This window comes from Bactrocera tryoni, chromosome 5 (genome assembly GCF_016617805.1).
Source record: "Bactrocera tryoni isolate S06 chromosome 5, CSIRO_BtryS06_freeze2, whole genome shotgun sequence".
In the NCBI taxonomy this organism is placed as follows: Eukaryota; Metazoa; Arthropoda; class Insecta; order Diptera; family Tephritidae; genus Bactrocera; species Bactrocera tryoni.
Genome location: NC_052503.1, coordinates 21,980,599 through 22,007,918, shown reverse-complemented (window position 1 = coordinate 22,007,918; position 27,320 = coordinate 21,980,599). Strand labels below are relative to the sequence as shown.

Here is a 27,320-nt window from a genome sequence, read left to right as displayed (position 1 = left end):
CCAAATACAGCTCATTTACTTGTCGTCAGGCATATTCAGCTTTGCCGTTGATTTGGTTGGTTGACCAGGTTTTACATATGATTTGTTACGTTTACATATAGGGTTGTCGTAATGGCTCCTTTTTTCATCGCCAGCTACAAACCGACACAAAAGATTTATTTTCTAAAATCGCTAAATCACCACTTGTTAAGGGTGTATTCTGGTTTAGAAATTCGAAAAAATCGATTTTCTTTGCATATTTTTATAGTACAGTATAACCCTTCAAGAAAATGCCCCTAAAGGCTAAGAGGATTTTTCGAAATTCAAATTATTTTCCGAGTTACAGCTCATTTTGTGACGCGCCGACAAAACCGTTTCGCAGCCTTTCTCAAACTTTAAACTCCTTTTTCTCATAACTACTTTTCTAGAAACGGTAGTTCTACAAGTTCTACTCAACCGATTCACATGAAATTTTACACAGAGCTTCCTTATACCTTTTTATTTTTAAAAATTCCGAACCACAAACAAACAGTGAAGAACGAAACTTATTTTTTCAAACCTCCACCATTTTGTAAAAAACTTTTTTTTTTTCAAAAACGTTTAGTAGTGCGATAACCACACTTTTACTCTTCACGGATTTCGCATAAATTTTCATTTTAGGTCACGGAAAGGATTTATATCCTGCACACCAGGACAAGCCATTGTTTCATCAGTCTCTACTTCGCCGACCTGCAGTTTTTTTTTAATTTAATTTTTTTCTTATATTATTTATGTTTTGTATTCCTAGAATATCACTAAAAAGCATGTAAAAAATGGATAATCAAAATAATTTTTGATTTTTTTTTTATCGCGCCAAAAAAATACTTAAAATTTGGATACCTCCTTAATCATGCAAACCACTTTTGTCACGTCCGCTTTGGTAAAGCGTGTTTGCAATAAATTTCCACCAAAATACGATCGGCTGAGGTTTTCTTTGCGGTTTATGAGTTGCCGAAACAAAATTTTTCGTCACTTATTTACGTACTAGCTAAGTCAGCAATTTACCACATCATTCATATGTATACAATATATGTATATAGATGATGAATCGTAGATTTACTCGTTTGCGCTTGAAAGTAAAGATCAGTTAACATGGTTGTTTCAAGATCAGCCGATTCGAACAAGAGTTGTTCGCGCACGAAGCACTTCCAAGTAAATGCGTGCCTGTTTTTTGCTGCAACTGGATATACCTCAACCTTGCCACTAGAACAACTCAGATAAATTCTGAGTGATACACGACCATCTGTTTGACAGTTGTCTTTCATGAAATCAAGAAAACCAAGCGCCGCAGACGGTTCGCTCTTCACCACGCAATGCTAACTCTCACTAATCGACTGAAACAACTGCACTTTTGTGTACTCAAAACATCAACTTGATGAGTCATCCGGCGAATAATCTTGACTTCGGACTGGGAATGACTACCGTAAAAAATATTTTTATTCCCGTAAAAAATAAGCCAACGTTTTTCGACATCTGAAGCGGCGTTTTATGCCTTCAGAACGCATGTTTTGGAAAACAAATTATAGCTTTTGCAGTTAAAATAAATTCGACAAATTATTACGACAAACCGGTCAGATAAAATTTATTACTATTGCAAAGTGGTATGTCTGTTTTCTTTTATTTTACATTTGTGTTATGATATATGCATTTTTCATAGATGAAGTAACTCGTTAGTGAATCACTCCAAATACTCGATAATTTGATACTTAAAAAACTATTGAAATTCACTTAAACCGCTCAAGCGTTCTTTCGATAAAAGTATAAACCCTGCTGATATCGGTATAAACGCCTGGAAATCTGGAATCCGCACATTCAACACCCCAGGATACAATACCAGCTAGCTGTCCCTTACACACCATTGGTCCACCGGAATCACCTGCACATGAATCTTTTCCCAACTCCCAAGCACACAGCATATACCGCGTAATATGTGCAACACCTGCATATCTACGTTGGCAAGCGGTACGACTCAGCACCGGTATCCAAACTTCTTGTAATTGTATCGGATTAAATTCACTTTCCTTTGTGCTACCATGACCAATGACCACACATTTCGTGCCAGCAGTCACTGGTGTCTTTTGCAATTGAATTGCTGTGAAACTAGAATTTGGTACGGCAGAGGCGAGTATTAACACTGCAACATCGTAGTTCGAGGTGCGTTCATTGTATAAATTCGAAATCACCACTTTTTTAACTTTTCTCACAATTCCTACATCTCTTAAACTAATGGTGTCCGCGTGTATACGCAATTGGTTTACGTTAGCGTCGCTGACACAGTGAGCTGCTGTGACCACCGCATTATTCCTCACCAACGATCCACCACATAGGAATAAATCTTGGTAATTCACACGCACAAAATAGGTGTATTTCTTCTCTGTAACCGAGGTGCCACCCACAATTCTCTCGCCAATGCCTGTGCAAGGCATGTGGTGCCATGAAAGATATATCACTAGCTGGAAAATTAGCTTTAGTTTGAAACCCATAGCGTAGTCTTTTGAAACTGAGTACATTCGCAGCCGAGTATTATGTATTTATTGAAGTCAAGCCTAAACTCGTTTTTCCGCACGAAAGAAAGTTATTTAAATTTATTTTGACAAGTTTTAACATTCTACATTATATCTGCTTTTAATTATCTCATAAATGTTTTAAGTATTGGTTAGTGACTTCAAACTCATTAGTTCGTAGTACTGAAAGTCCCGAGCAATATCGTTGATAACAGTGCAAAAGTCGTTAAAAATTGCACGTCATAATAGATTGTCAAAAAAGTCTTGCGGTATTTTCGCTAGTTGGCGCTGACAGCGCGTAGTTCGAGTTTTATTCGTCGCATCGGGTCATGCTATACCTTTTTGGAAAGCTCATTTCACGCGCTAACACGTGTTTGATTGATTATCGTTTCTTTTAAGTCGTTCATGAGTTATAGCGTCGCAAACATGGAGCAAAATAAAGAGAAAATGCGGCATATTTTACAGTACTACTACGATAAATGCAAAAATGCAACTCAAGCCGCCAATAAAATTTGTGCAGTTTATGGACCCGATACAGTTTCCATTTCCACCGCACAACGATGGTTTCAACGTTTTCATTCTGGTGTAGAGGTGGTCGGAGATGCGCCACGCTCCGGAAGGCCTGTTGTCGAAAATTGCGATAAAATCGCTGAATTGGTCGAAAGAGACCGGCATAGTAGCAGCCGTAGCATCGGTCAAGAGCTGGCCATGAGTCATCAAAAATTCATTTCAATTTCAATAAAAAAAAATTCAATAAAAATACCGCAAGACTTTTTTGACAACCCATTATATTCTATAACTCGTCCCGTTCGTTCGTGCATTCATCTAAACCCAGAATTCTCATCGTGTTTAAGGGAACTTGTGTTTAGTGGAAGTCCCTAATTTTCTTCCTTCATATTTGTTCTACCATATATAACATACTCACAAGCTTAAACTACGGGATTGAAATGTCTTGCTGGTATTACTTTCACTAGTATTATGTATGTATATAAAAATTGCTCATTATTTCGGATCACGTTTCCCTTGTATGCAATTAGTTTTATTATGTTAAAAAAATTAGAGAAAGTTATGAAACCAACGAGCAATTAGACATTAATTAACAAGTACGTCATTTGTACTATGGAATGTTTCGATATATTTCAAAGTATTTATATTTAACTTAATAAATCTTTAACAACTAGAATTCCGATATGAATGTTCTTAATCTCATACAATGTAGGTAAGGTAATCTCTTCCCAGCGCATGAAGGACTTAAGTAGCAAATATCACTGGCTCTTCTTCCAAGGGGCAGCATTACCAAAAGTGCAAACTTCATTAGGCAGTTCAAGGTTACCCTCCGCAGTAAGGCTGAATGGAACGATTGCTCTCTCCAGCTACAGCTTAGGGATAATACAATCAAGTGGTACACGAACGGCTCGAAAACGTTGGAGGGAATTTGCGCAGGAGTCGCAGGACCACGTACCGAACTCTCCATACTTATGGATACTTTTTCGAGTATATTCCAAGCAGAGGCCTTTGCTATAAGTCGATGCGTAGAGATAAACAATAGTTGCATTGTATCGCAACGGGCGTAGAGTTATACTCAGCGACAGGCAACCGTCACTTAAAGCGATCTCTGTCTACGAGATCACATCGCTATTAGTGCAGGAGTGAATAGAACAGCTGAACAGCCGATCAGATCGTAACCAAGTGCACCTTATCTGGGTGCGCGGTCACAAAAGTATAGCCAGGAATGAACTGAACCCGCTCCACAGCATCCACCAACATGGTAGAATCCAAACCTTTCATTGCGATTGGTCCCAATACCAAGGGACTCCGCAAGGATGAAGGAGTGGGTAGGATGAGGTATTGACAACAACTCTGAGGCATTTGCCATGCCAAGTTGCTAATGGGTGGTTAAACCTTAAAAGGTTTAAATATGTAATCAACCTTCCATGGGATAAACTCAGACTACATATCGCCTTCTACACTGGCCATTGTAAACTCAAAAAGCACCTATTATATAACATGGGCCTAGCTTCTTATAAGAATTGCCGGTTCTGCGACATGAAGCCTGAAACTCCAGAACACCTGCTAATTGACTGCACAGAAGTCTGTAGGCGTAGGATAAAGGCTCTTGGATCCATGTTTTCAAATTGGTATCACACAATAGCAGTTTATTGGAATTCACCAATATGCTGGGGCTTGGTGAGTCGTTGTGACATAGGGGAGGCCACAAAGGCCTTAGGCCGCGGTGCAATCCTCAATTATTTATCTAATCTAATGCCAAATGCCAAAGAAGCACTGTCAAAAAAGATTTTTCGAAGCTTTGCAAGTAGAAAAGCAGAACTAAACTTTCTTTGTTTAAATACATATACTTATGTAGGTTGTCCTTTATATTTCGGGATTAGAGAACAAAAACATCGATTCATCGAAAATTGTTTAATTGTTTTTCAAAATATTATCTATTAAGAGCTATATTTTTGCATTCGCATTTGAACCAATTGTCGAAGCACTTTTATCACTCTCATTAAGGTATCTCCAAAAGATGCGTTCTGAACGCATCAACCGCATCTTAAGGTGTCGAAAAACGTTATGAACAGGAATAAAAAGAAGTCATTCGGTGCCAAGTCATTACTATATGGAGGATGACTCATCGGATCGTTGTTTCGAGTGCTCAAAAATGCAGTTGATTCAGGCGATGTATGAGAGCTCGCATTGCATGGGGAAGAGCGAACCGTCTGCGGGGCTTGGTTTTCTTGATTTCTTCAAAAGCAACTGGCAAGAATATAGTTGTATACAACTCAGAATTGACTGCTCTCTATTAATCTAGTGGTATGGTTGTGATGTATTCAGTTTTTCCTAAAAAAAACGCCAACAATTTACTTGGAAATGCTTCGTGCGTGAACAGCTTTTTTGAATTCGGCTCATTTTGAAACACCCATACAGTCAAATGCTGTTTGCTATCCGGCTCTCACGTGTAAATTCACGTTGTCATAGACGTGTTTCGAAGCACCATTATTGCATTCTTTTAACATTTCTCCCTGCCAATCAACACGCGTCTTTTTAATCAATTGACAAATTGTATGTGTTCCAACGAGAGAAATGTCTTCTACAATCAAATGATCTTGTAATATTGAATACACTATGCTAGTCCCACTAATGCCTATAATTGTCTAAATCTCATGATGGCGATCTTGCAATATCACATTGCGCACAGCATTAAAATTTTTGGAACGACAACTTATTTTGAAGAAATTCGTCTTGAAGTGATTTACGACTTCGAAAAATTCAACATACCATCGATAAACGCTGCTCTTTGATGAAGCTTCATCGCCCAAAGTTTAATTAAGTTCATCGATGCACTGTTGCTGAGATAATCTACGTCGAAAATTTAAAAAAATAGTCGCACGAAAATGTTCGCGATTGAATATTTTAAGTTACTATAATCAGCACAAACATCGCTCGTACGACAAAACATTTTGAGTATGTATCACAACAAAAGAAATGTCGTGTCAGTTGTGAATTGGCAGTTTGTAATTGGACTACTTTTAGGCGTTTGTTGATGTATTTTGCTTCTATTCACCACAACAAAGCGAACGTGTAGTGGATCTGTAACTATATTCGTGTCAAAATATGAACGTTTATTTAGAAAAACATCTACAATAGTTTTGTGCAAAGTATTGCCCATCTGAACCTATAACATTTTCCCAACTTTCTGGGAATATATGGGCTCCAACCCAAAAGAAATGCGCCGGTTTGACGGCTAAACATAAAATCAACCAATTTTTGTTACCGTATTCCAGTAAGGGATTTCCGCAGCAGCCGGTATAAATGACACTCCAAAGCGACAATAACTTGAGTAAGACAAAACTTCCCAGCCCCTGTTTTCCAAATAGTTTTTAACCATTCTTGCAAAATGAAGCAGAGCATTACCATGATGGAATATTATTGGCTCGCTTCAATTTGTTGAGTTGTCGGTAGCGTTCCTCATCAATGGTTGCGTCTGGTTTTCGACGCTCATAATATAGCACGCACTTCTGATCCAAGCAAATACTGAGCATTACCGTCATGGATATTCGGCTTACCGTTGATTTGGCTGTTTGGCCAGCTTTCACATTTGATTTTTTGCGTTTAGTGTTGTCCTAATGGATCCATTTTCATCACTACTTACAATCCGCTGTTCCTTTCCTTGCTTTTGGAAGTATCTGGCACCTTTTAAACGTTTTGAAATGGCTGCTTGAGTGACTCCCAAAGATTCTGCGAGCGCTTCTTGCGTTTGGCTGCAACCTTCATCGAATATTGCTTCCAGATGTTCATCTTCAAACTTTTTTTGTCCGTTCAGAACGTTCTTCGGCGGCAAGCCAAAATCACCTATTTTAAACCGTGCAAACCACATTTGGCACGTTTGCTCGGATAGAGCATGCTCACCATAAACTTCCACCCAAATACGCTGAATTCGGGTGAGATTTTCTTCATATTAAAAGAATGAAAAAAACTATCCGCTAAAACACATTTCAAACAACTATTGCCGCTTATTGGAACGAGTCTCTTGACACTCCGTTCGAAAGATCCAAAAGAATTCAGAATCATTTCTGCTTCCAAACTCCGAAGTTTTACTTCCAAAAATATGTCATTTTTATTGTTCTTCTCTAGTGTTCCAAATAATTAAATTCATGTGACTTACTTATGGCCGAGTAAATAGAAGACCAGAGCAAGATAAAACCATATTATCTCATATTGTTTTAAGAACGATCTATTAAAGAATTTGATTAAAAGAGCACCCTTACTCAAAACACAGCAACAACCGAGATTGGACCTGTTTCAAACAAAATATGTGAGAGAACGTTTTCAAAATCACAATATAAATGAAAGAGCGTGATCTTCAACTCAGTCGATGATACACACGTTCGTTTCGTCACTGTTTAAATGGTAGCCAATTTTTGTAATACATATTCCAAATACATTTTCGAAACTTCTTCATATATAGTAATTTGTTAAAAATAAAAAAATCGCCAATCTACTATATTAGTTCAGTCTCATTTTATTTGTATTAAAGTAAATATGATTATTTTGGTGCAATATAAGTAATAGAGATATTATTATATTTATTATTATACTTATTCCCTATAACCCAACCTATGCTAACTTAAATTTAACGCATTATTATTGACAAATTCGTATTGTCTCCTAACAGTGTTTGTACAGTATATTCATTATCCACTTCTTAACCACATTTAATCTCACATAAACGCCCGGCGAATCGGCGCGACCGCATTCACGCCCTTTACCCCACGACACAACACCGACAAGACGACCGCGCGCCACTGCAGGCCCACCAGAATCTGCCAAACATGCATCTTTTTCACCCGGCACCGATGCACAGAACATCGTATCGGTGACATTGCGATAATCATCATAGAATGCTTTACATTGCGCCTGCTCTAAAACACGAAGACGCACCGTGTGCATATGATTCGGTGGTAGGACAGCATGCTCACGCGTGAGACCCCAACCGGAAACGGTTACATATTCGCCTTGTGCGAGCGCAAAGTCACCAATTGCAATCGGTTTGATATTCACACCTTGTAGTTTAGTATGCAGACGCATAATGGCCACATCGTGCTCGAATGTGCGATTATTATACTCGGGCGGCACGAAAACTCGTTCAACTGTACGCCAATTTTCTACATCAGACAGCCGAGTATTTCCACCGCGCACAACAAAATCGTTCGGCGAATTGTGGCCGATGCAATGCGCTGCTGTTAAAACACAACGTGACGTCACCAGCGATCCACCACAATGGAAATAGCGATTTAAACGTATATTCACCAAATGTGGCACTTGTTCGATTCGTGCCAGCTCACCGCCGACAATGCGTCGTTCACGTTGTACTTCGCTAGTTGCCGGATACGCCAAAGTCCTTTGAATGAGCAATAACAAGAGTACCGTGGGCGAGAGTGTCATTTTGTTGCGCTTAAAGTACCGCTAAGCTCATTCACAACTGCAACTCAACTAATGTAAAAGTTATACAACAATTCTGTTTTTTATAATGCCTAACAATTGAATAAATATTTGCCGCCAAGGTCAATTTGCGTAGGCCTTGTAATTCAAGTTCCAAAATAAATATTTCCCAACGACTTTACAAGGCTTATTGCCAGTTGTCGAGCGCCGAAGTGGAAGTGGATTAGGTAAATATGCTCTCTCAATGTAACAAAAGCAATAAAAATAAATAAATAGTGCTTTACAACAAGAATTGAAGATCATGGACGCGGTAGCTTGAAAAGTATAAAAGGTTGACGGGAAAACCAGACTGTTTTCTTTTAGTAAAGTACCATTGAAATAGTTCTGAAAGGCAAAGAGTGAAAGTTGTCTGCCCGATGTCGCATCATAAGGCATGCAATTTCGGCATTTTGCTAATATATCTAGTTCTATACAACTATTTTCCACAAGTTACCGCCACAAATATAACGATCACCGATCAAGTTCCGTCATTAACGAACAACACGATAACCAAGAAGATCATCGGCGGTGATTTCGTAGCGTTACGGGGCGCACCGTTTATGGTGAATCTTCGTCTGGATGATGAATTTATATGCGGTGGCACTTTATTGCGTCAAAATTGCGTGCTTACTGCTGCCCACTGTGTCGTCGGCACGTCTGCCTCTCGCCTCGACATACAAGCCGGTTCAACGCTGCTCTCGAACAATAGCCAAAGGTCCACTGTGCAGTCCATTTTCATACCGCGGCAGTATAGGAAAAAAACGAATAATTTTGACGTAGCTATTTTGCGTTTGGACACATCCTTGACGGGTCAGCGTGTGCAATTGGTGAAACTCAGTAATGCCTATGTGAGACCGGGACAGCGTGCACGTGTTTACGGTTGGGGTAGGCGGCGTGAGGATGGTAGGAGTGCTATGGGTTTGCGCGCCGCTGTGGTGCGTGTCATCAGACGTACCAAGTGCAATCGCGAGTATCGGCAAGATGGTGAAGGCGATTTAAGTAGAACAATGTTTTGCGCTTCCTTGCCGGGCATAAATGATTCCTGCGCAGGTGATTCTGGTGGTCCATTAATGTTTCGCGGTCGACAGTATGGCATCGTTTCGTGGGGTACTGGCTGCGGTCGTGCGAACTATCCTGGTGTCTATACGAGCATTAGAGCTGTGCAACCGTGGATTAATCGAATTGTGGCACAACATTGTCAATAGGAATTAATTTTTGGCTATTAAAATATATTTGGTGTTAGTTTAGGAGTCGTATTTTAGAATTATATCATGAAATATGGCAACTATTAAATGTTAAAATAAATTATTTGATAAAACTAAGCAAGTCAGGTTATCGCAAGAGTTGCAGTGAGCTCTTTGCTCCCAGTAGGGCAAGCTTCAATGATTTTGGGGGTTCTAACAGGCCACTGACCTATCGGCGTCCATGCTGTAAGGTTAAAAATCTTATTGGATTCCGACGGTAGAAGCTGTGTGTAAGAAGACGAGTTGGAAACATCTCAACACTTCCTTCTTACTTGTTATGGCTTTACAAAGACCTGCATATGCGATCCGCCTAATCAAATCAGATGTCCTCATTCATCGAAAACTGGCGATATCGATTATTAAAAACGAAATGGTTTCCGATTTGATTCATGATAATGAAATTGTAATGACGTTACACATTACTACCTTATATTAAGCCTTTCTACGAATATTTTAATCATAAAGCACTTTTGACAAAATTCTTGATCCTTCCCAAACCATCTATTAAGAATATCTGAAGCTAGCATATTAGAAATAATATGACTTTGCGTTCCAGAAATTTTGATGTCAAAAATGCACCACAGTCTGGAAGACCAATTGTCAAAATATCGATAAAATATTGAACATTGTCGAGTCCGACCATACGGTAAGCACTCTTTCGATTGTCCAGGAGTTAAAGATAAAAAGAAGCTCGATGTACGAGAGTCACGCGATTTATCGTAAAAAATCTAATGGAACGTCAAGCGAAACGGTCGTAGTCGAATAGTAATGAGCCGGCATAAATAGAGACAAGCCAGGATTGATTTGAGAAAGGTTTTGGTGTGTGTTTCGTGGAGTTAGTAGGAATTATCATTTTTGAGGTGTTCTCTTAAGGCCAAACTCTTAATTCAGACCTGCTCCGTTAACAATTATACTATCTAAAAGAAGCAATTGCCCAACACCAGGTCACATACAACGAAAGCGACTCGACAAAAGCTTCGGAAACTAGTATTTTTGCAGGTTCTTCCTGATAGTTTGGACCTAACACCAATTAAATACAACTGTCTATGGAGATTAGCTTTGCTTATGAAAAATTCGTTTCTAAAGAAACTTGGGAAAGCGACTGTCCCATTTTATGCTCCCAACAGGAAGGTTTTCCATGAGAGTATCCAATATCAAATTACCTTCAAATTGGCCACATATTGTCAAACAAAACGGAGTATTTTTGACCTTAATCTGATCATTCTGGTAATCTATTTCGAGTCGGTTATCATGGCGCGATAACGGTCGCCATTGACGGTTACGTTCTCACCGGCATCATTTATGAAAAATATAGACCGATGATTCCACGGGCCCAAAAACCACACCAAACCGTTATTTTTCCGAATGAAATGGCAGCTCTTGAATTTCTTCATTTGGCTTGAAAAAGTCGGATCTTCTTGGAACCTTTTAAAAGCCCATAGAGCGAAGTGATGTCGCTTGGGAGGATCGACTGGTTTCAGTTCATGCACAAGTTAAATTTTGCACGCTTTCAATTTAAAATCTCGACATAAAATGCGCCAAATCGTTCCATACGTCAGTCCGAGTTATTGCGAAAGGCGCCGAATCAATTCTTCACGGTATTCGTGGACATCCTCAGCTACTGCGGCTATATTTACATCACTGCGTGCTGGACGTGGTTTATTCGATCCAAGATGTGTGATGGTGTTGCGAATAGTACGCTACGCCGATTACGTTGACCATAAGTTGAGCGAAGTTCGCGAAACACATTCTTTACAGAACGTGAATTTTCGTAATAAAGTTGAACGATTTGTAACGTAACGTTGTTCAGACGTAAATCTTTTGTGATCTATCAAAAAAGGCTATTAAAAAAAAGATCTCTACTTGGACCACCCGTTAACTATGCTAAATGAAACTCTCAATTAAATATAAAAATAATTAATTTTTTTTAAATAAGTCTAATACTATTGATTAAACTAAACTATTCGCTCTTCAATCAATGAATTAATTATCACATTTTCCCTCTCTCTCTCTCCTTCTTTACCAGTATTTCTTACCACAGATCTATCGCCCGGTCGCCAAAAATTGCATTCGCACATACAAATCGACACTGGCGAATTGTCCATGCAAAGTTCGAATTCAGTGCTTTACTATGTCTTCAGTTTGGTAGAGACACCAATAGCGCTACAGCAAAAGACATCCTACGTCATTGACATACAACGTCCAAAGACAGCGACCATGACACAGATCGATAGTGGTACAACCAGCAGCGTGGAAAATTCGCCCGAAAACGTACGCAATTTCATTCCTCCGGTGGATGTGCAGTCGCTTACCGTCTCAACACCTGTCCAGATTGAGTTCCTCGACGAGAGTCGACTACGTAAAACGCGTGAAGACACTATCAATATCAAATGTGAGCTCGACTTTCGGTTCTCAGCGCGTTTCTACACGCTTAGCAAGCGACCGCTAACAAAGGTATATCGTGGTGAAAATTTCTTACTACGCGCCAATATCGAAGTGCGGGCACCGGTCGATATTGACATACTCGAAACGTACTTCATTTGTGTAAGTGTTGTGAATGCATTTTTAACGTTCTATTAAAATATATGACATTTTTCTATATTTCAGGATCACAACTTGGTGCAGTCGACTTACAGCTTTAAGAGGAAAAAGTTTACGCAAACCTACCGCAATCGCGACAAACTCGAGGACGTAATCGTGCTACGTACGAACGCCACAACTAGCGATTGGGCCACTGCGAAAGATTTCGAACGCACCAAAAGTGGCGACATGCAGTCCGAGCTCTTCAGTCGTTCTAGGCACGCGCGCAAACTCAACGCCATTAAGAATATGCAGCGCGACGCGGTTGTCGGTGATGCGACCGACGTAGTCGCCAGCGCGCACATGAACAAACACCTCATGAGCAAAATACCGAACAACATGACAATAATAAATAATAGTGCCGGTTCTACGAATTCACTGTTGGCGGCCAACAATGTGATGACTGCTTCGGGTTCATCATTTGATGAAAAATTCAACTCCACAACGCTGGAGGTGACAGACGGTGTTGATAATTCGACGGCGCTGTCGGCGACTGCTCGTGCATTAAATACGCGTGTTGTCTTCAATAAAGCAATAGAAGCGATTCAAGTCACCGGTCACTGTCGTGGTTTCTTCAAACGTATCGTTACAGCCGAACCTGAAACACAAGCAACAACAACAATACAACAGCAACCCAATTTCGGTGTTTATTGTATACGTTGGCGACGTAGCGGCCATAAAGAAGAGAACGAATCGAAATTTCTCATACAGGGACTGGAGATCGAGGAGCCGCCTCTGAATATTTACTGCACCATTGAGGAGAAAATGTTCGTAAAAATGCCTATGACCTATAAAGTTGTATTACGCAATCCCACCTCGAATGTGTTGCATTTGGTAGCCACCCTAAGCATTAGCATAGCGGATAATTTTATTTGCTCCGGACACAAGCAAGTAAGCGCAAAAGTACTCAAACATGTCATAGAGAGAGAATTAATTTTTGTTTTTTTATACTTTTCAGCTTGATATCTCCATTTATGCGTATAGTGAAAAGGAGCTGGTCTACAATCTCTACCCGCTATGCGTTGGCTGGGTGAACTTGCCCGAATTAACAATAGAATACAATATGAAGGCCGATCCCGGCAAGGACGACTCGCATAACAATGTGCTCAGCGAACTGGTGCAACGCTCAATACCGAAGAAGGTGTTTGTATTGGTAAGTTAATACCAACATACATATATATATATATGAATACGTAGTTTCTGAAAAGCAACTACAAGCTCTATAGTTGTAATAATAAGTATCCCCAGGGTTTTCTGCACTCGCTTTATAAGTCACAATTTTGCTAAGTTGGTAGACAGTAATTATTATGCCCAATATGAGCACGATCTGTCAACCAGTTTGCTTAAAGCAGCTATTTAAGTCGGTACCCCTCAGTAGTGTGTTGCGATTTTTACAATGGATAAAAATTAAAAGCTTACGATGATTCAGCTTTATCAAAAACGGAAGCCTACGAGTGGTGCAAAGCCTTCAAAGGGGATGAAGAGACATGTCTCGTTCTGGACGACCTTCGATCTATTCAACTGATGAAAATATTAAAAAAGTGAAAGATATGATGGTGGGAAAATAGTCAGGCAAGTGTTATAAAGATGGCAAGAGAGCTCGACGAGTCCTCGCGAGTCCATTCGAATGAATTTTGTGGATATTTTGGGTATGAAACATGTTAATGCTGAATTTTTTTTTTCAAAAAGAGTACCTTAAACAGGTCTCCTTGGACATGCTTGATGGTGCGAAATCCGATCTCACATTCATGGAGAGATGCAAACAACCATATCGAAATGGAGGAGAAAAAACGACCAAAAAAAAACCTAATGAATTAGTTCCGGGGGGACAGACGGTCAATAAGTAGTTCTATTTGGCCGTATTGAGGCGTTTGTGTGAGAACATCCGTCGAAAAGGGCCGGAATTGTGGAAGAACAACTCATGTCTCTTACATGATGATAATGCACCATCGCCACGAATGTGACCGAATTTAAAGTCAAAACCGCAGTGAATACCATCGATCCACTACTGTATTCAACAGATTTGACTCCGTGTGATTTTTCTTTATTCCCCAAACTGAGATTGCCGCTCCTTGGAACTCGTTTTAGTCGATCCAAGAGATAAAACACATTTCGATGAAGCAAATATATATTTTAAACTAACTGAAACGATAGCCGGACATAAGAATTCGTTGGCTCTCAAATATACCACCTACCATATCATAGCATGGTCCTTGGAGTATTGATAACAAATGTCACGAAGCCGCGTCAAATCCCTCAAATTTTTATATAAATGGCATAAAATTGAATATTTTACTCAAAATCCTTCACCTTGTAAAACTCGAATCAATTCCAATATTCGATGTACTCAATCGAACTGTTATTAATAATTTTTTAGTATTTATTTAGTAGCCTTATTATCGTACCTTTATAAACGGATTAAAAATTGTCAAATTATTTCATCCTTTAATTAAATTCAAGTAAATAATTTCCACATAAAACATTTGCAAGTGCTCTTTATTGTTACTAAAAATTTCTTCACTTTTTTGTTTACACATTTCTTTTTCTCTCTATTACAGCCACCGCTGAAGCAACAGTTAAAATAAATAAGGATTGCAGTGTAATTAGTGTGCGGCGTCAAGGATCTGCTGTTTAATATTTAGGCTAAATAGTTTGAGAATGTCGAAAATACAGTGTTTAGATATGTATAACAACAAACTGATGAAGGAATATGTATGTATAACGGTTTTGATATTCAGAAACAAAATGGATATCTATTTTGAGAACTTTGTAAAAAAATAGAAATTATTGAAATTTAGTAATTCTAAAGCAATTTTACTGTAACGTCTCTTAACCATTGTTTAAGTAAGGAACTACACAAAACTTATGTATGTAACGGCATAGATAACATTTAATAGACATCTAGTGTTACAGTATACTATTCTACATTACTGCATAGCATTGTATTTTCTTATACACTTATTATTTCGTATTTTTTACTTTTTTCCTGTTCTTTTTTTTATTGTTTTCGTGTGAGGGTAATACATATTGCATAAAGTGTGCTAATTAAAATACATTAATTATTATAGTAGTTTTTTAATGGTTATGATACAAACGTTCGTACTAGCATTATAGTGTTGTGTATAACTAAAATTAATTTAAATTGTAACTGTGTTAATGAAATCTAAATACACATTATTAAAACTATAATAAATAAAAGTGTTGTTGTATTTTACTGCATTGGTTGGGTGTATGCATCATCTGATCAAAAATGACCCGGACTGACGGAAAAAAATATTTTAAAAAAATATCAAACAAATATAAAAAAATATAAAAAAAAAAAATAAAAATATAAAAAATAAATAAAAAATATAAAAAAATAAAAAAAATAAAAAAAAAAATAAAAATAAAAATATAAAAAAATATAAAAAATATAAAAAAAATATAAAAAAATAAAAATATAAAAAAATATAAAAAGACAACAAAAAAAAATATATAAAAAAAATAAAAAAATATAAAACATACATATGTATATTAAAAAAAAATTAAAAACAAAAAATAAATAAAATAAAAATTAAATACTAAATATAAAAAAAACATAAAAAATATAAAAACAATCTAAAAATATATTAAAAGAAATATTAAATAAAAATAAAAAAAAATTAAAACCAAAAAATAAATAAAATAAAAATAAAAATATAACAATAATTTAAAAATTAAAAAAAAAAACAAAATAAAATAAAAAAAAAAAAAAAAAAAAAAAATTAAAAAAATAAAATAAAAAAAAAAAAAAAAAATGAAATAAAAATTAAAAAAAAATAAAATAAAATAAAAAAATTTAAAAAAAAGTTTTTTTTTTTTCAAAATAGGTTTCTTTCTGAACCAATACAAGCAAGTCAATGTTTAATACAGTTTTCATACACTAGTATAAGCTTCGACTGGAATGACCTTCAGCATTTTAATTTTCAGAATTTTGTTTCTTTTTCCGTGTCTACTATTTTCTGGCGCGCCATTCGATAGATTATTGGATATTTTCCACGTCAGATTCATAAACCCACGTCTCATTATCAGTTCTAATGCGTTTTATGAATCTAGAGTCCTTTGCTATTTTATCAAGAATTTCAAAATTTCAAAAAATTCGGATTTGGTACGAGTGTAGATACGCTTCATGACCAAAACATTAAGCGAAATGAGTTGAGTCGACCCATAAGATATTTTCAGATCCTCTGCTACTCACTGATGCCAACACGACGATTTTCAAACTCTGTTTCTTTAACCGTTTCGTTTTTATTATTATGTCAATAACAGCGGTGGATGGACGAGACGCGCATGAGGCAAGTTTTAGGTGACTTCACGACCTTTATTGAATACTTTGTGCCACTCAAATACTTATGTTGGTGATAAAGTAGACTCGCCAAAACACTTCTGCAACTTCCAAACTTCGCGTCGTAAACAAACCGCTGCCAAACAAACACTAATTGACATATGGAGCTCAAACTTTACTCGAAAAGGAAAAAGGTGTACAAACTGCTATAATCTAGGGAAAAATTGTTTAATGATTCCTTTTGAGTGCGGTTTAAATGGGACAGTCCGTGTCAAATTTGATCAATAGGCATGTATGTATGTATTTATATTGTATGTATGTACCTATGTAGAGTATAATGTATGTATGTATATAATTTCAGCACTTAAATCTCATAGATATCACGGCGTATCACTTGTTACTCGAGGTGAATTTGAAAACTCCTCTTCTTTGGCTGCGATTTTCATTCTGCAAAAATAAATGCGTTTTTAATTACATCGTCTGACTGATAATACAACAAATTGCACTCACCAATAAGCGATTACCAAACAGCATTTTTGCTTTGTCCTCCTCCTGCGGCGACGAACGTTCGCCAGTCGATGTACCCGGTTGTCGGCGATGTATTTGCAATTTCTGCTTTATTGCCTGTGATAATATCACGCGACGACTCACTGACTTCATAGCTAATAGCAAGTCTAGCCATGTCCAAGTGACATTGTGATATTCAAGTGTTGGTATGACGAGCGAGAAGTCCGTTATGTCCTCAAGATTCTTCTCTTTGTTGCCCTTGTAACTGACACGCACAGGCACTTCTGGAATTTTTATATAGATAAACAGTTTATTCTTCTCAGCGCGCTCTTTCATCTTTTCCACATCGTCTTTTTCAATTTTCACATAGAATTCCGAGTCTTTCGAGCCCTTTTTTGTTTTCGATGGTTTCTTGGTTGTTTTCGTTTGCACGGCCGATGATGAGCTGGAACTGGAAGAATTCTCCTCAATATCATCTACAGTCTCCGTTTCGGAAGCGTCGCGATCGGGGAAGCAGAATTTCAACATTGTGCTGTAGAATTTTTTCGTTATAGCAATAGTGATGGGCGCCACATTGATCTCGAAATGCTCCTTCACAGAAATCCCACCTACCGGCGGTTTCTCACGACAAAAGACGCGCAAAACACGTTTATGCGTGTCGATTGGCATATCCTTTTGGATTTCTGTCGGCATTAAGACTTCGCGATAGATCTCACGCGGTATCAGATTGCTCATGCGTATATTGCCAAGTTCGAGTAAATGTTCGACAGAATCGTCACTTTTAGACTTTTTCGTATACAAGAAGCCACTTAGCACCAGATCGGATATGCCGATTTGGCCATCGGTTTCTGTGAGACGCCACTGGGCGCGCTTAAAGCAGATCTCATTTGCACGCACGATGGTTAGCGATTTGTCGGAGCGCACCTGGTGTTTGAAAAGAGAGAATTCAATTGGCAATTAAATTATAATAAATGAAATGGAAACATTAGTTTATAACACCCACTCACATTCGATATTTTGCTCAGCTGCGATAGTTGTGTTTCCTTATAGCACAACAACATCATGTCGAGCTCCTCGCTAAGCGTATTCAATTCCTCTTTACTTTCGCGTATTTGCAATTGCACACGTTCGAATTCGTGCCTCAGCTCCAGCGTGTCGCCCTCTTCGGCACGATCCTTGCCGATGAGATGTATGTCCTTCTCCAGCCCACGGATCTTCATCAATAAACTGCGTATCATGGTTTGTTTCTGTTGTATCGGTCGCTTTTGATCCTCCGTGGAGTGTAGCTGCAATTGAAAGCGCATGCGCGCCAACTTCTCCAAAGCCTGTTTGCGTTGCGGTTCTACGTACAGCAATAGATTGTTGACAATATCTAAAATCATAGCATATTGCAAGGAATTCGTGCAGACATCGAGGTCGTGATGCATTAAGGTGAAGGCATCCACGGGATCGTCTTGTTTCTCCCACGGTGATAGCGTTTCCTCGGATGGTGGTGGTGGTACTTCGGTTATGGAATTTGGATCTATCGTGTCGCCATAGCTGACATAGAAGAATTCACATTTACAACGCGACACAATGCGTTGCAGCTGCACAGGCTGTGTTTCACCTGGATTCTCAATCGATAAGGCACCCACAGTCTCCGAAACAACACCGCCCACACTGCGTCCACTACCGACTAGATGCGGAATGTCTGGCAAATCATTGATCACAGTGTCGTCTTTATCCTGAAAAGGAAAATATTTTTCGTATAAGAAAAGGTTGTTGACCTGGCTAAATGAAAACAAAAGGTTCACTAACCTCATAAAATGTAAACAAAGGGGCCATTGACCTCTTAATGCAAACAAAGAGGATATTAAAGGTTGTTGACTTGGCTAAATGTAAACGAAAGGGTCATAACCCCATAACGTAAACAAACATTGTTGTATTGGCAAAGGTTGTGGACTTGACTAAATATAAAAAAAAGGTCGTTGAGATATTAAAACGTAAACAAAGAGACTATTGACCTCTTAAAATGTAAACAATAGGGTCACAGACCTCATTGTATATTGATTGTTGCCTTGACTAAAAGTAAACACAGGTTGTGGACCTCTTAAAATTTAAACAAAGTGGCTCTTGACCTCGGCTAAATGTTAACAAAAACTGTGTATAAAGGTTGTGGACTTGGCTAAATATAAACAAAATGTCATTGAGATATTAATATATAAACAGAGAGACTATTGACCCCATAAAATTTAAACAAACGTGTCCGCGACCCCAAAAGTAAATATTAGTTGTTGACTTGGATAGTGTAACCGAAGGTTGTGCACTTGGCTAAATTTAAAAAAAGGTAATTGACCTCATAAAATGTAAATAAAGGTTATTGCCTTAACTAAATGTAAACAAAGGTTGTGGACTTGGCTAAATGTCAGGCGTCAGTGACCTCGACAAAATTTAAGCAAAATGGTTATTTAATACAAAGTTTTGCAACACCTGAAGATATTTCTTCGTACCATATATGTATGTATATCCTATTGAACCCACCCTAAATTAGAACGTCCTCAAATCATTTCAAATATCCTTACCTGAATATTATCCACCGTCAGCCACATGATCTCCTTTTCAATGAGCGAGTCATCTTCACCAGCGCTCACTGTGGCATAGTACTGCATGCATTCGAGCAAACCCTTCCAAGTCGTCTTGGACACCAGCGATCTATCACGCCAAACGGGACGGTGTACACGTTGCAGAATCTCCGCTTTCGCCGCGCTAATAATTACATAACCCGATGTCTCACAACCCTTGAGCAACACTTGGGAATTTACCAATGATATGGACCAATTCTCATGTATCACATCTTGCGCCGAACACGCCTGTAAACCCTGTAGCTGCAATTCACGCGATTGCGTGCTTTGGTCGTCGCTGTAAACATTGAATTTGTGATCGGCCTCAGCTATTAGCTGCTGCAGCATTGCCGTTGCATGGCTGGCGGGTTGCACCTTCTTGATGGCGCTATTGGCATTGGCAACTGGAAATTTCGAGAGCTGGTTAGTATATATTTATAACTTGGATAAGTGGAGGACTTACTCGGTAGCACCTCTGTGGTATTATTTGTGAGTGTGATTGTGCTATCGCTACGCTTATTCTTTATAACATTGGAATTAGTCTCCTTGCGATAGCTCTTCACGGCCTCTGTGGATAAGTTATTCTTCAGCTTCTGTGACTTCATGAACGAATCGAAGAGCGCGAACGCCACATCACGATTGTTTTTCGTCCACGCGCCTTTCAAATCGTAAACGACCAATTTATGTGTGGGCGTGGTATTCTTGGTCTTCGACTCCTCCTCTTGACTGCTGCCGGTTTGTATGAGCGCCTCACGTCCGTACGAAACTTTGGCCACACTTAAAAAGTAAAAACGCACTATTTTGAAGGCATCACCGACACTGGCCAAATTCTCCGCACTACTATCGAGTTTTTCGGTAAGTATGCTCTTCAACCATATTTCAGCGTCATTCAATTCGCAATTCATATACACGGTCGACCAGTCAGCACGCGGCCTGTGAATCAGCCCATCATCGATGGGACAAAGCGATAAACAATATTCGGAACTAAAGGACACACGACCGCCGTTCAATTGGAAACCCTTATGCAGTGCATGTGACATCCAATAGAGCACTTGAAAGTGATGTAAGCTCATTTGTAAATTTGCCTTTTTATAATGGCGACTGAGTTGCTTCTTGCGTGGACGTACATTGTTGAACACCGGACCGCGGCGTGTTGGACGCGTAACACCGGACAGTATAAGCTTGAGGCTCTCGAACCAACGCAAAGTGCTGCCGTACAGAACCAAGCTTGGAATGTCGATTTCCACCTCCTCACCATGCTTCGGTTTCGTTTCAAATGAAATCCAAATATTTAGGTTAAGCGAACGAAAGGCGCGGAAGGAGTCGTGCACTTGATTGCTGGAATACTCGGGCAATTTGTCGGGCGCACAAGGCATAACTGCGTGATGATCATTTGGATTGGCCAGGCAAACCCAATTTAATTTAAACGTTAGTTTAAGATTGGGAAAATGCAGAAGCCGGCAATCGTCGTAACGTGAAGCAGTGCGTACCGTTATCTACGAAGGCATGTCAAAATTACAAAAAATTTCTTACAGGTAAAACACTCTTAATACTCACATTTAGTTCACCTTTGAACATGATCTTTGCATTTGTCCACACAATGCCGGCATTATTCCATGTCAGCTCCATTTCCTCAGTTGTATTGTAGGGATCCAATGAAGCATGCAACAAAACTGTGAATTGCTTAACAATCATTGTTAGACGCCCATGAAACAGCAAACGCATTTTATCCCAGAAAGGCAAGGGCGGACTTGGATCTTTAGAGGGTGCCGAAATTTTCTCGAAACTGAGATTACACTGCGCCATCACCGGCTCCCAGCAGGGACCAAAAGCATAGCTGCAAAACTCCAGTTCACAATCGAAGTCGTGATAGAATTTTTGCGACGGCATGCTGCGCTGTATAACATCGGTGCCGAAGGGCTCGCCAACTTCTATGAAAACGTCACGCTTAGCGCGCTTGGATGCAGCTTGTTCAGCGCCGCATAAATTACCAAAGAGACGCATTGATTTGACATAGAACATGGGTTGTGGAAAATCACTGCAGAAAAAAAAATTTAATTATCTTCAGAAAAAACATCTAAATAATAATAATTTATTCAGTAAAACTTATACTCACCGCAGCATGAATTTCCACTCTGTGCAACTGATATTCACGCTGCGGCACCAAAGTGTGGTGAATTCCAAGCCCTCCTCCGGCCATGGGCTTTCACAGTCAATGTCGCGCATAATACGCGTCACATTCTCGGTACCATGCAGCGATGGATCGGCCATTGCCATTATTTCCACATCCGTCATAATCCACGCCAGCAAGCGTGTGCGCACCGGCCCACTCTCTCTTATTTTCTTCGAGCGTTGTATATAAATTTCGGAATTTTTTTGCACTAAACTCGCATAGAGGCTTTCTATTGTGCTCGCCGGCACCAGACAACGCTCGGCAATTTTCTTATCGAATATAGCTTTGCGTTTCAGGCCCTCCAGATACTCATCCACAAGCAGCACATAATTGTCACGCAATTTCACCTCAAACGGATCGTCGCTGATTTCGAGCAAAAACTCTTTGATCTTAAAAAAAATAAAAAAAAAGTTTATTAAATGTTTTTTAAGAGTGTAATAAAATGAAGTAAGAATATATACATATATGCTATGATACACATATGTATATAAAATAAAAACATAAGTACATATATACAAAAAATAAAATATATAAAAAATAAAAAATAAAAAAAATTGGAAAAAATAAAATAATTGAGAAAAAAATGTAAAAAAGCAAAAAACCGTTATTTCGGCTGTATTGAAGATATAGTACCCTTCACAGGTGCATTTACTATAGCATAAAAGGGTATAAAGAGACTTTCAGCTTGATTTTGATTGTTAACTTTGTATGGCAGCCATATGCTGTAGTGGTGCGATGTGAGCAATACATTCGGAAATTGCAACCCCGCCTTGGACAATAAACAAGCTCAAATTTCATAAAGATAACTTGTCAAATAAAAAAGTTTTCAATACAACAGCTTTATTTTGACCAATCAGTTTGTATGGCAACTATATGCTATAGTAGCCCGATCCGAACAATATATTCGGGGATTGTAGCATTGCATTAGAAAATAATCTGTGCTAAATTTCGTAAAGATAACTTGTCAAATAAATATGTTCACCATACAAGAACTAGATTTTCAGCAGTCAGATTGTGTGGCAGTTATATACTATATCGGTCCGATATCGGCGATTCCGACAAATGAGCCGGTGCTTGGAGAGAAAAGGACGTGTGCAAAATTTCATACCGATATCTCAAACATGAGGAACTATATATATACATACATTATATACATACATCTTTTGACAAGTGAAAATAAGTGTTTGTTAAAACTAGGTATTTAAAATAGTAAAGTATATAAAATTTTTAATTTACCTGTATGACCATATCACTTGGGAGCGGTGAGCTAGCTGTAAACGGCTTCTTCTTGTAGTTATGCACCAATTTCAGCCACTTAAAATGCGACACGAACTCATTTTGCACCGCGTCATAGAAATCGTGATCGTAGGGAAAGATGGCCTGCATATAAAAATAAATATTGTTAAACCGCACGCAAATCAGCATCTTTCAACCGCAGCCATACCTTAAAGGCGCCAATTGTTGTTACCCACACTTTGTTTGTGGGCAGCACAAAGCCCTCGCAATTCACGCGCTCCTGCGTGAGCATATCCAAGCGTGGTAACGACTGCACGTCGATTTCCTTCAATGTGAATATGTGCTGGTCATCGATTTTGATGAAAAGATTCTCCGCAGAGATGAAATTCGCTTCTTTGTGACTGAAGAATAAGTTCTCCACAAACCATTGCATCGTATGCCGTTCGGAGAGTTTAATCTCGAATACCGTGCTCAACTCAGCGGACAGTTCGATGATCCACTTTTTCTTAGTATGCGATGGCTTCATTTCTACCGTGTGTTGCGGCAAAGCCAGCTCGGTGCGCAAATCGCACATGTCACGTGCCAAAGTCAGAATGTGCATGTGCAAATTCGCGTTCCACATGGCTTCCGTATTACTTGGAATGTAGACTGACACTTTATTTTCGCTTTTTTCATGCTCAATGCGTATTGTTTTACAACTAGCGAATATGTCGGTGAAGTCGTTGAGGCATAGCGATGACGCATTCATGGAACGCATAATGGCCATTTGAAAATCCTCAAATTTGAAGCTGGACACCTGTTGCTTGCGCGATAGCGATATATCTGAGAAGCTTAGAAGCAGACAAGCTTGATGGTGATTAATAAAATATGCTGTGATATCCTTAATGCGCGCAGATATTAGTAAACCACCAGAAATGGAATTTGTGCCGGTGTTTGGAACACGTGGCACACGCTTGTCAATATCACTGCCGGTGGAATTGAGACCACCATACTGTTTTATACAATTGACAGACTTCACTATAAATTCAGCAAGACTCATGCTATATTCGGTGCGTAGCGTGTGTATGGACACCTCTAGTTTCGTGACACTAGCGTATGAACTCAATTTGACCAAGCTGAGTCCGAGAAAGAACGGTGAGCCTGGAGAATGTGATTTCTTCAAATTGTTGGTGTCATTTATGGAATTACCCAAGGACCACCATAATGATTCAATCATTAATTCGGTGCTCCAATGACGCTGATTCAAGAGCAAATTCAAAAGTCGATTGCCATATAAGGAGCTGCGCTTCTCTTCGGTTTGTTCCAATAGGAATCTGGTATGACTAACGCTCATAGCAGCGTTTTCATCGTCCAACTTCATAAGCACAGAAACGTTCCAGAACTCTGCACAGCCTAAATAACAGGAAAACAAGAGAAAACGTTAAATTATGTTGCTAGAATATCCTTCACTAATCACAAGTTTCCATACAGTTAGTTTGTATGGCAGCTAAATGCTATAGTAGTCCGAACCGAAAAATTTATTCGAAGATTATAGCGTTGCCTTGAACAATTTTCTATGCCAAATTTTGTGAAGTTATTTTGTCAAAAAAAGTTTTTCATACAAAAACTGTATTTTGATCGCAATATTATATGCTCATTCATACCTTTAACCACTATGCGCTTTAATATGCCCTCAAGTATGCCATTATTCGCCGGTTTGGACGTTATAAGCAACGGATCCAGTATATTCTCGTTGGGTATTGCATAAAATGTGTTCGCGCCTAGACGTTCCGGCAACGAACGTTTCGTTGCATTTAACTGTAACGGCTGCTGACTTATACGCTGTCGCGATAAAAAGTTATTGTGTACCCAATCGTAGATTTCACAATGATTATATATTATTTGGAATGTTTTAAGCATGACATATAAATTTAGAACATCGTTTTCCAGCTAAGAAGAAATCGATAAGGCAATGTAATTTACAAACATTATTAAATGATAGTTAAGTTATACTCACCACGGAATCAATAGTAAATTGTTCAACAAATAGCAACTTTTCGTATTTGGTATCAATGTCCAAGTGCTGTAGCAACACTTTGGTAATCAATGTTGGAAGCGGCGCATTTTCATTCAGAGATTTAGAATTGAATTTCCCAGTAATCTAAGCAAGTGTATAGCAGATACATAAATATAATATATAGCACACAACGCATAATTTTACACTTACACTGAATAATTGAATTTTTGCGCTAAAATCATTTTGGGAATTCTCTTTCACTGCCGAAAAGGTAGCTGCTTTAATTACAAAATTAAAATTTTTGGGTATAATGGGTGAGATCTTCTGATATGACTCGTTACTGAAACTCTTTCGACGCTGCGAAAGTGAATTAGCCGTACTTATCACTCTGCTCTCTAAATTTTGTTGTGGTTTTGTACGTTGCTTCGCCTCACTTAAGAAATCGTATAAACTACCGTGTATGGTGGAACGTGCATTATTCATTGCCAAAGAGAGTTTCTAAATAATAAGAGAAAATGTTTCAAAAATGAAAATGTTATTTTGTAAATCCAATTTTCTTACGTCCACTGATAAAGGACCGTGCGCAAAGAGCGTAGCATCTAAGGCAATGTCGAAACTAATCTCACCCAAACAAGGTTGTATCTTATTTAGATTTTCCAAGGACTGTCGACGTGAGGGACAATGTCTCAACATTTTCGCCTGAAAAATAGAAAAATGTTATATGTGACCTGGTCTACGGAAAGGGGGCTTAGGTGTCAAAAAAATCAATTTTCACTTTTTAGTTGATTCGGATGGAAGATGAGATGCTTTTTTTTTGCTTTTTTTTTGCTTTTTTTCGCACATTAGCTCCCTTTTCGTAGACCAGGTCACATATGCAGAAAATCAGTCAAAATACCGATCTTACCTGAGCATCGTTAAGTGCTGCATTAACTAGTAAAGTTTTAGCGTTATGCACAATACTGCCATCCAGATGTAACTCCCTTGCTGTTGCATGTATGAACCAGCCGGGATCGAAATTATTATTCATAAGTACTACGGAAATATTATTTATGTGCATAGCCATAAACTAAAAAAAAATACAAAATAAATAAAAGGTTTGTGAAATGTACACAATTCTGTTGGATATTTAAATGAACTCCGTGTTACAACTAATATAATCAGTCATAAGCCAAAGTTTTTTAATTAATAAACACACAATTTATTTTTACCTGAGCGAACGTTAGTATACTCGGTGGTACTTTAGCTCGCCGGAAATCTGGCACATCTTTTTCCTCCTCCGACCGAGCTTTACTATGTATACGCTCAGAATCTCGTAGTGATTCTGATGTGACATCATTGCTCTGTATATCTTTGTTTATACGTATATCCCTTATATAGATTGATAGCAGTTTTGTTACCTCTGTGTTAAAAAAGCTGCTACGAAGACAAATTTCTTCAATTTGCTGTAAAATAATTTACTATTTTTAGCATAATTGCTTTATATTATTCCGATTAGTGCTTACCACAATAAAACCACTTTTACTGACATCTACATTTCGCAACGCAAGATAACGTAAACTAATGCTTCCAATTCGTACTTTTACCTTAAACTTTTTAACTAGATACCAACTGATCCCTTTTGGTAGAATGCTGAAAATTGGTGAAAAATTATCAAGACCCTTGCAAAAGACATTTTTCTCTATACTTACCAATATGCCAATAGAAATACTAACAAAACCAATATTATCAATTTAAGCAGCATTTTGTAAAATCATCATTCTATACACTTTTCCTAATTATCCATCGATATTAACATGAATTTTGTGATAAGTCTGAAAAATAACTTTGTTGACGTTTCCCCACCTTATAAATTACAACAGCTGTTTGTGCTAGTATATGTCAAGGAAAAACATTTAAATACAGGGTGCTCATATTAACTGTTTACAATGATTAAATCGACCATCTAGTAAAAGTAAAGAATATTAGAAACAAATGGAAATTTTTTATATAGTCATGTATAATTTATACACCATTTTATAAGTATAAAAAATATTTAAATAGTTATTCTATAATAAATGGGTTTGCTTAAGGTTATAAATGTACATATATGTACTCTAAAAATAATATAAAACTTATAACCTTTCCTATAATGCATAATAATAAATTAACAAGGGCATATAAAATTGTTTTCTTATCAA

The 27,320-nt window shown here is 38.1% G+C and overlaps 3 protein-coding genes across 3 annotated transcripts in view; 1 reads left to right on the top strand and 2 right to left on the bottom strand.

Moving 5' to 3' along the window:
- The window catches only part of LOC120776398 (trafficking protein particle complex subunit 11), a 46,555-nt gene extending 31,385 nt beyond the window's left edge, over positions 1 to 15,170 (top strand). The window contains exons 13-16 of the mRNA XM_040107019.1: positions 11,775 to 12,292; positions 12,356 to 13,219; positions 13,287 to 13,481; positions 14,887 to 15,170. Coding sequence (XP_039962953.1) covers positions 11,775 to 12,292; positions 12,356 to 13,219; positions 13,287 to 13,481; positions 14,887 to 14,913 — 1,604 coding nt within the window. The 3' untranslated portion in view covers positions 14,914 to 15,170. The remainder of the gene's footprint in view (positions 1 to 11,774; positions 12,293 to 12,355; positions 13,220 to 13,286; positions 13,482 to 14,886) is intronic.
- On the bottom strand, positions 1,573 to 2,501 carry LOC120776404 (trypsin alpha-3-like). The gene has a single exon (XM_040107025.1). The coding sequence runs from the start codon at positions 2,499 to 2,501 to the stop codon at positions 1,743 to 1,745; it is 759 nt and encodes a 252-aa protein (XP_039962959.1). The 3' UTR covers positions 1,573 to 1,742.
- A 1,673-nt stretch (positions 15,171 to 16,843) lies between the features above and the next one.
- On the bottom strand, positions 16,844 to 26,949 carry LOC120777867 (protein KIAA0100). Its single transcript, XM_040109419.1, has 17 exons — positions 26,832 to 26,949; positions 26,646 to 26,772; positions 26,352 to 26,585; positions 26,048 to 26,209; positions 25,705 to 25,842; positions 25,354 to 25,641; positions 25,144 to 25,287; positions 24,791 to 25,076; positions 23,356 to 24,539; positions 23,148 to 23,291; positions 21,855 to 22,300; positions 21,296 to 21,776; positions 20,202 to 21,234; positions 19,700 to 20,142; positions 18,146 to 18,862; positions 17,142 to 18,062; positions 16,844 to 17,078 (listed from the first exon to the last, which is right to left on the bottom strand). Exons 1-17 carry the CDS (start codon positions 26,882 to 26,884, stop codon positions 17,022 to 17,024), a joined length of 6,858 nt encoding a protein of 2,285 aa, XP_039965353.1. The 5' UTR covers positions 26,885 to 26,949; the 3' UTR covers positions 16,844 to 17,021.
- Positions 26,950 to 27,320: the final 371 nt, after the last annotated feature.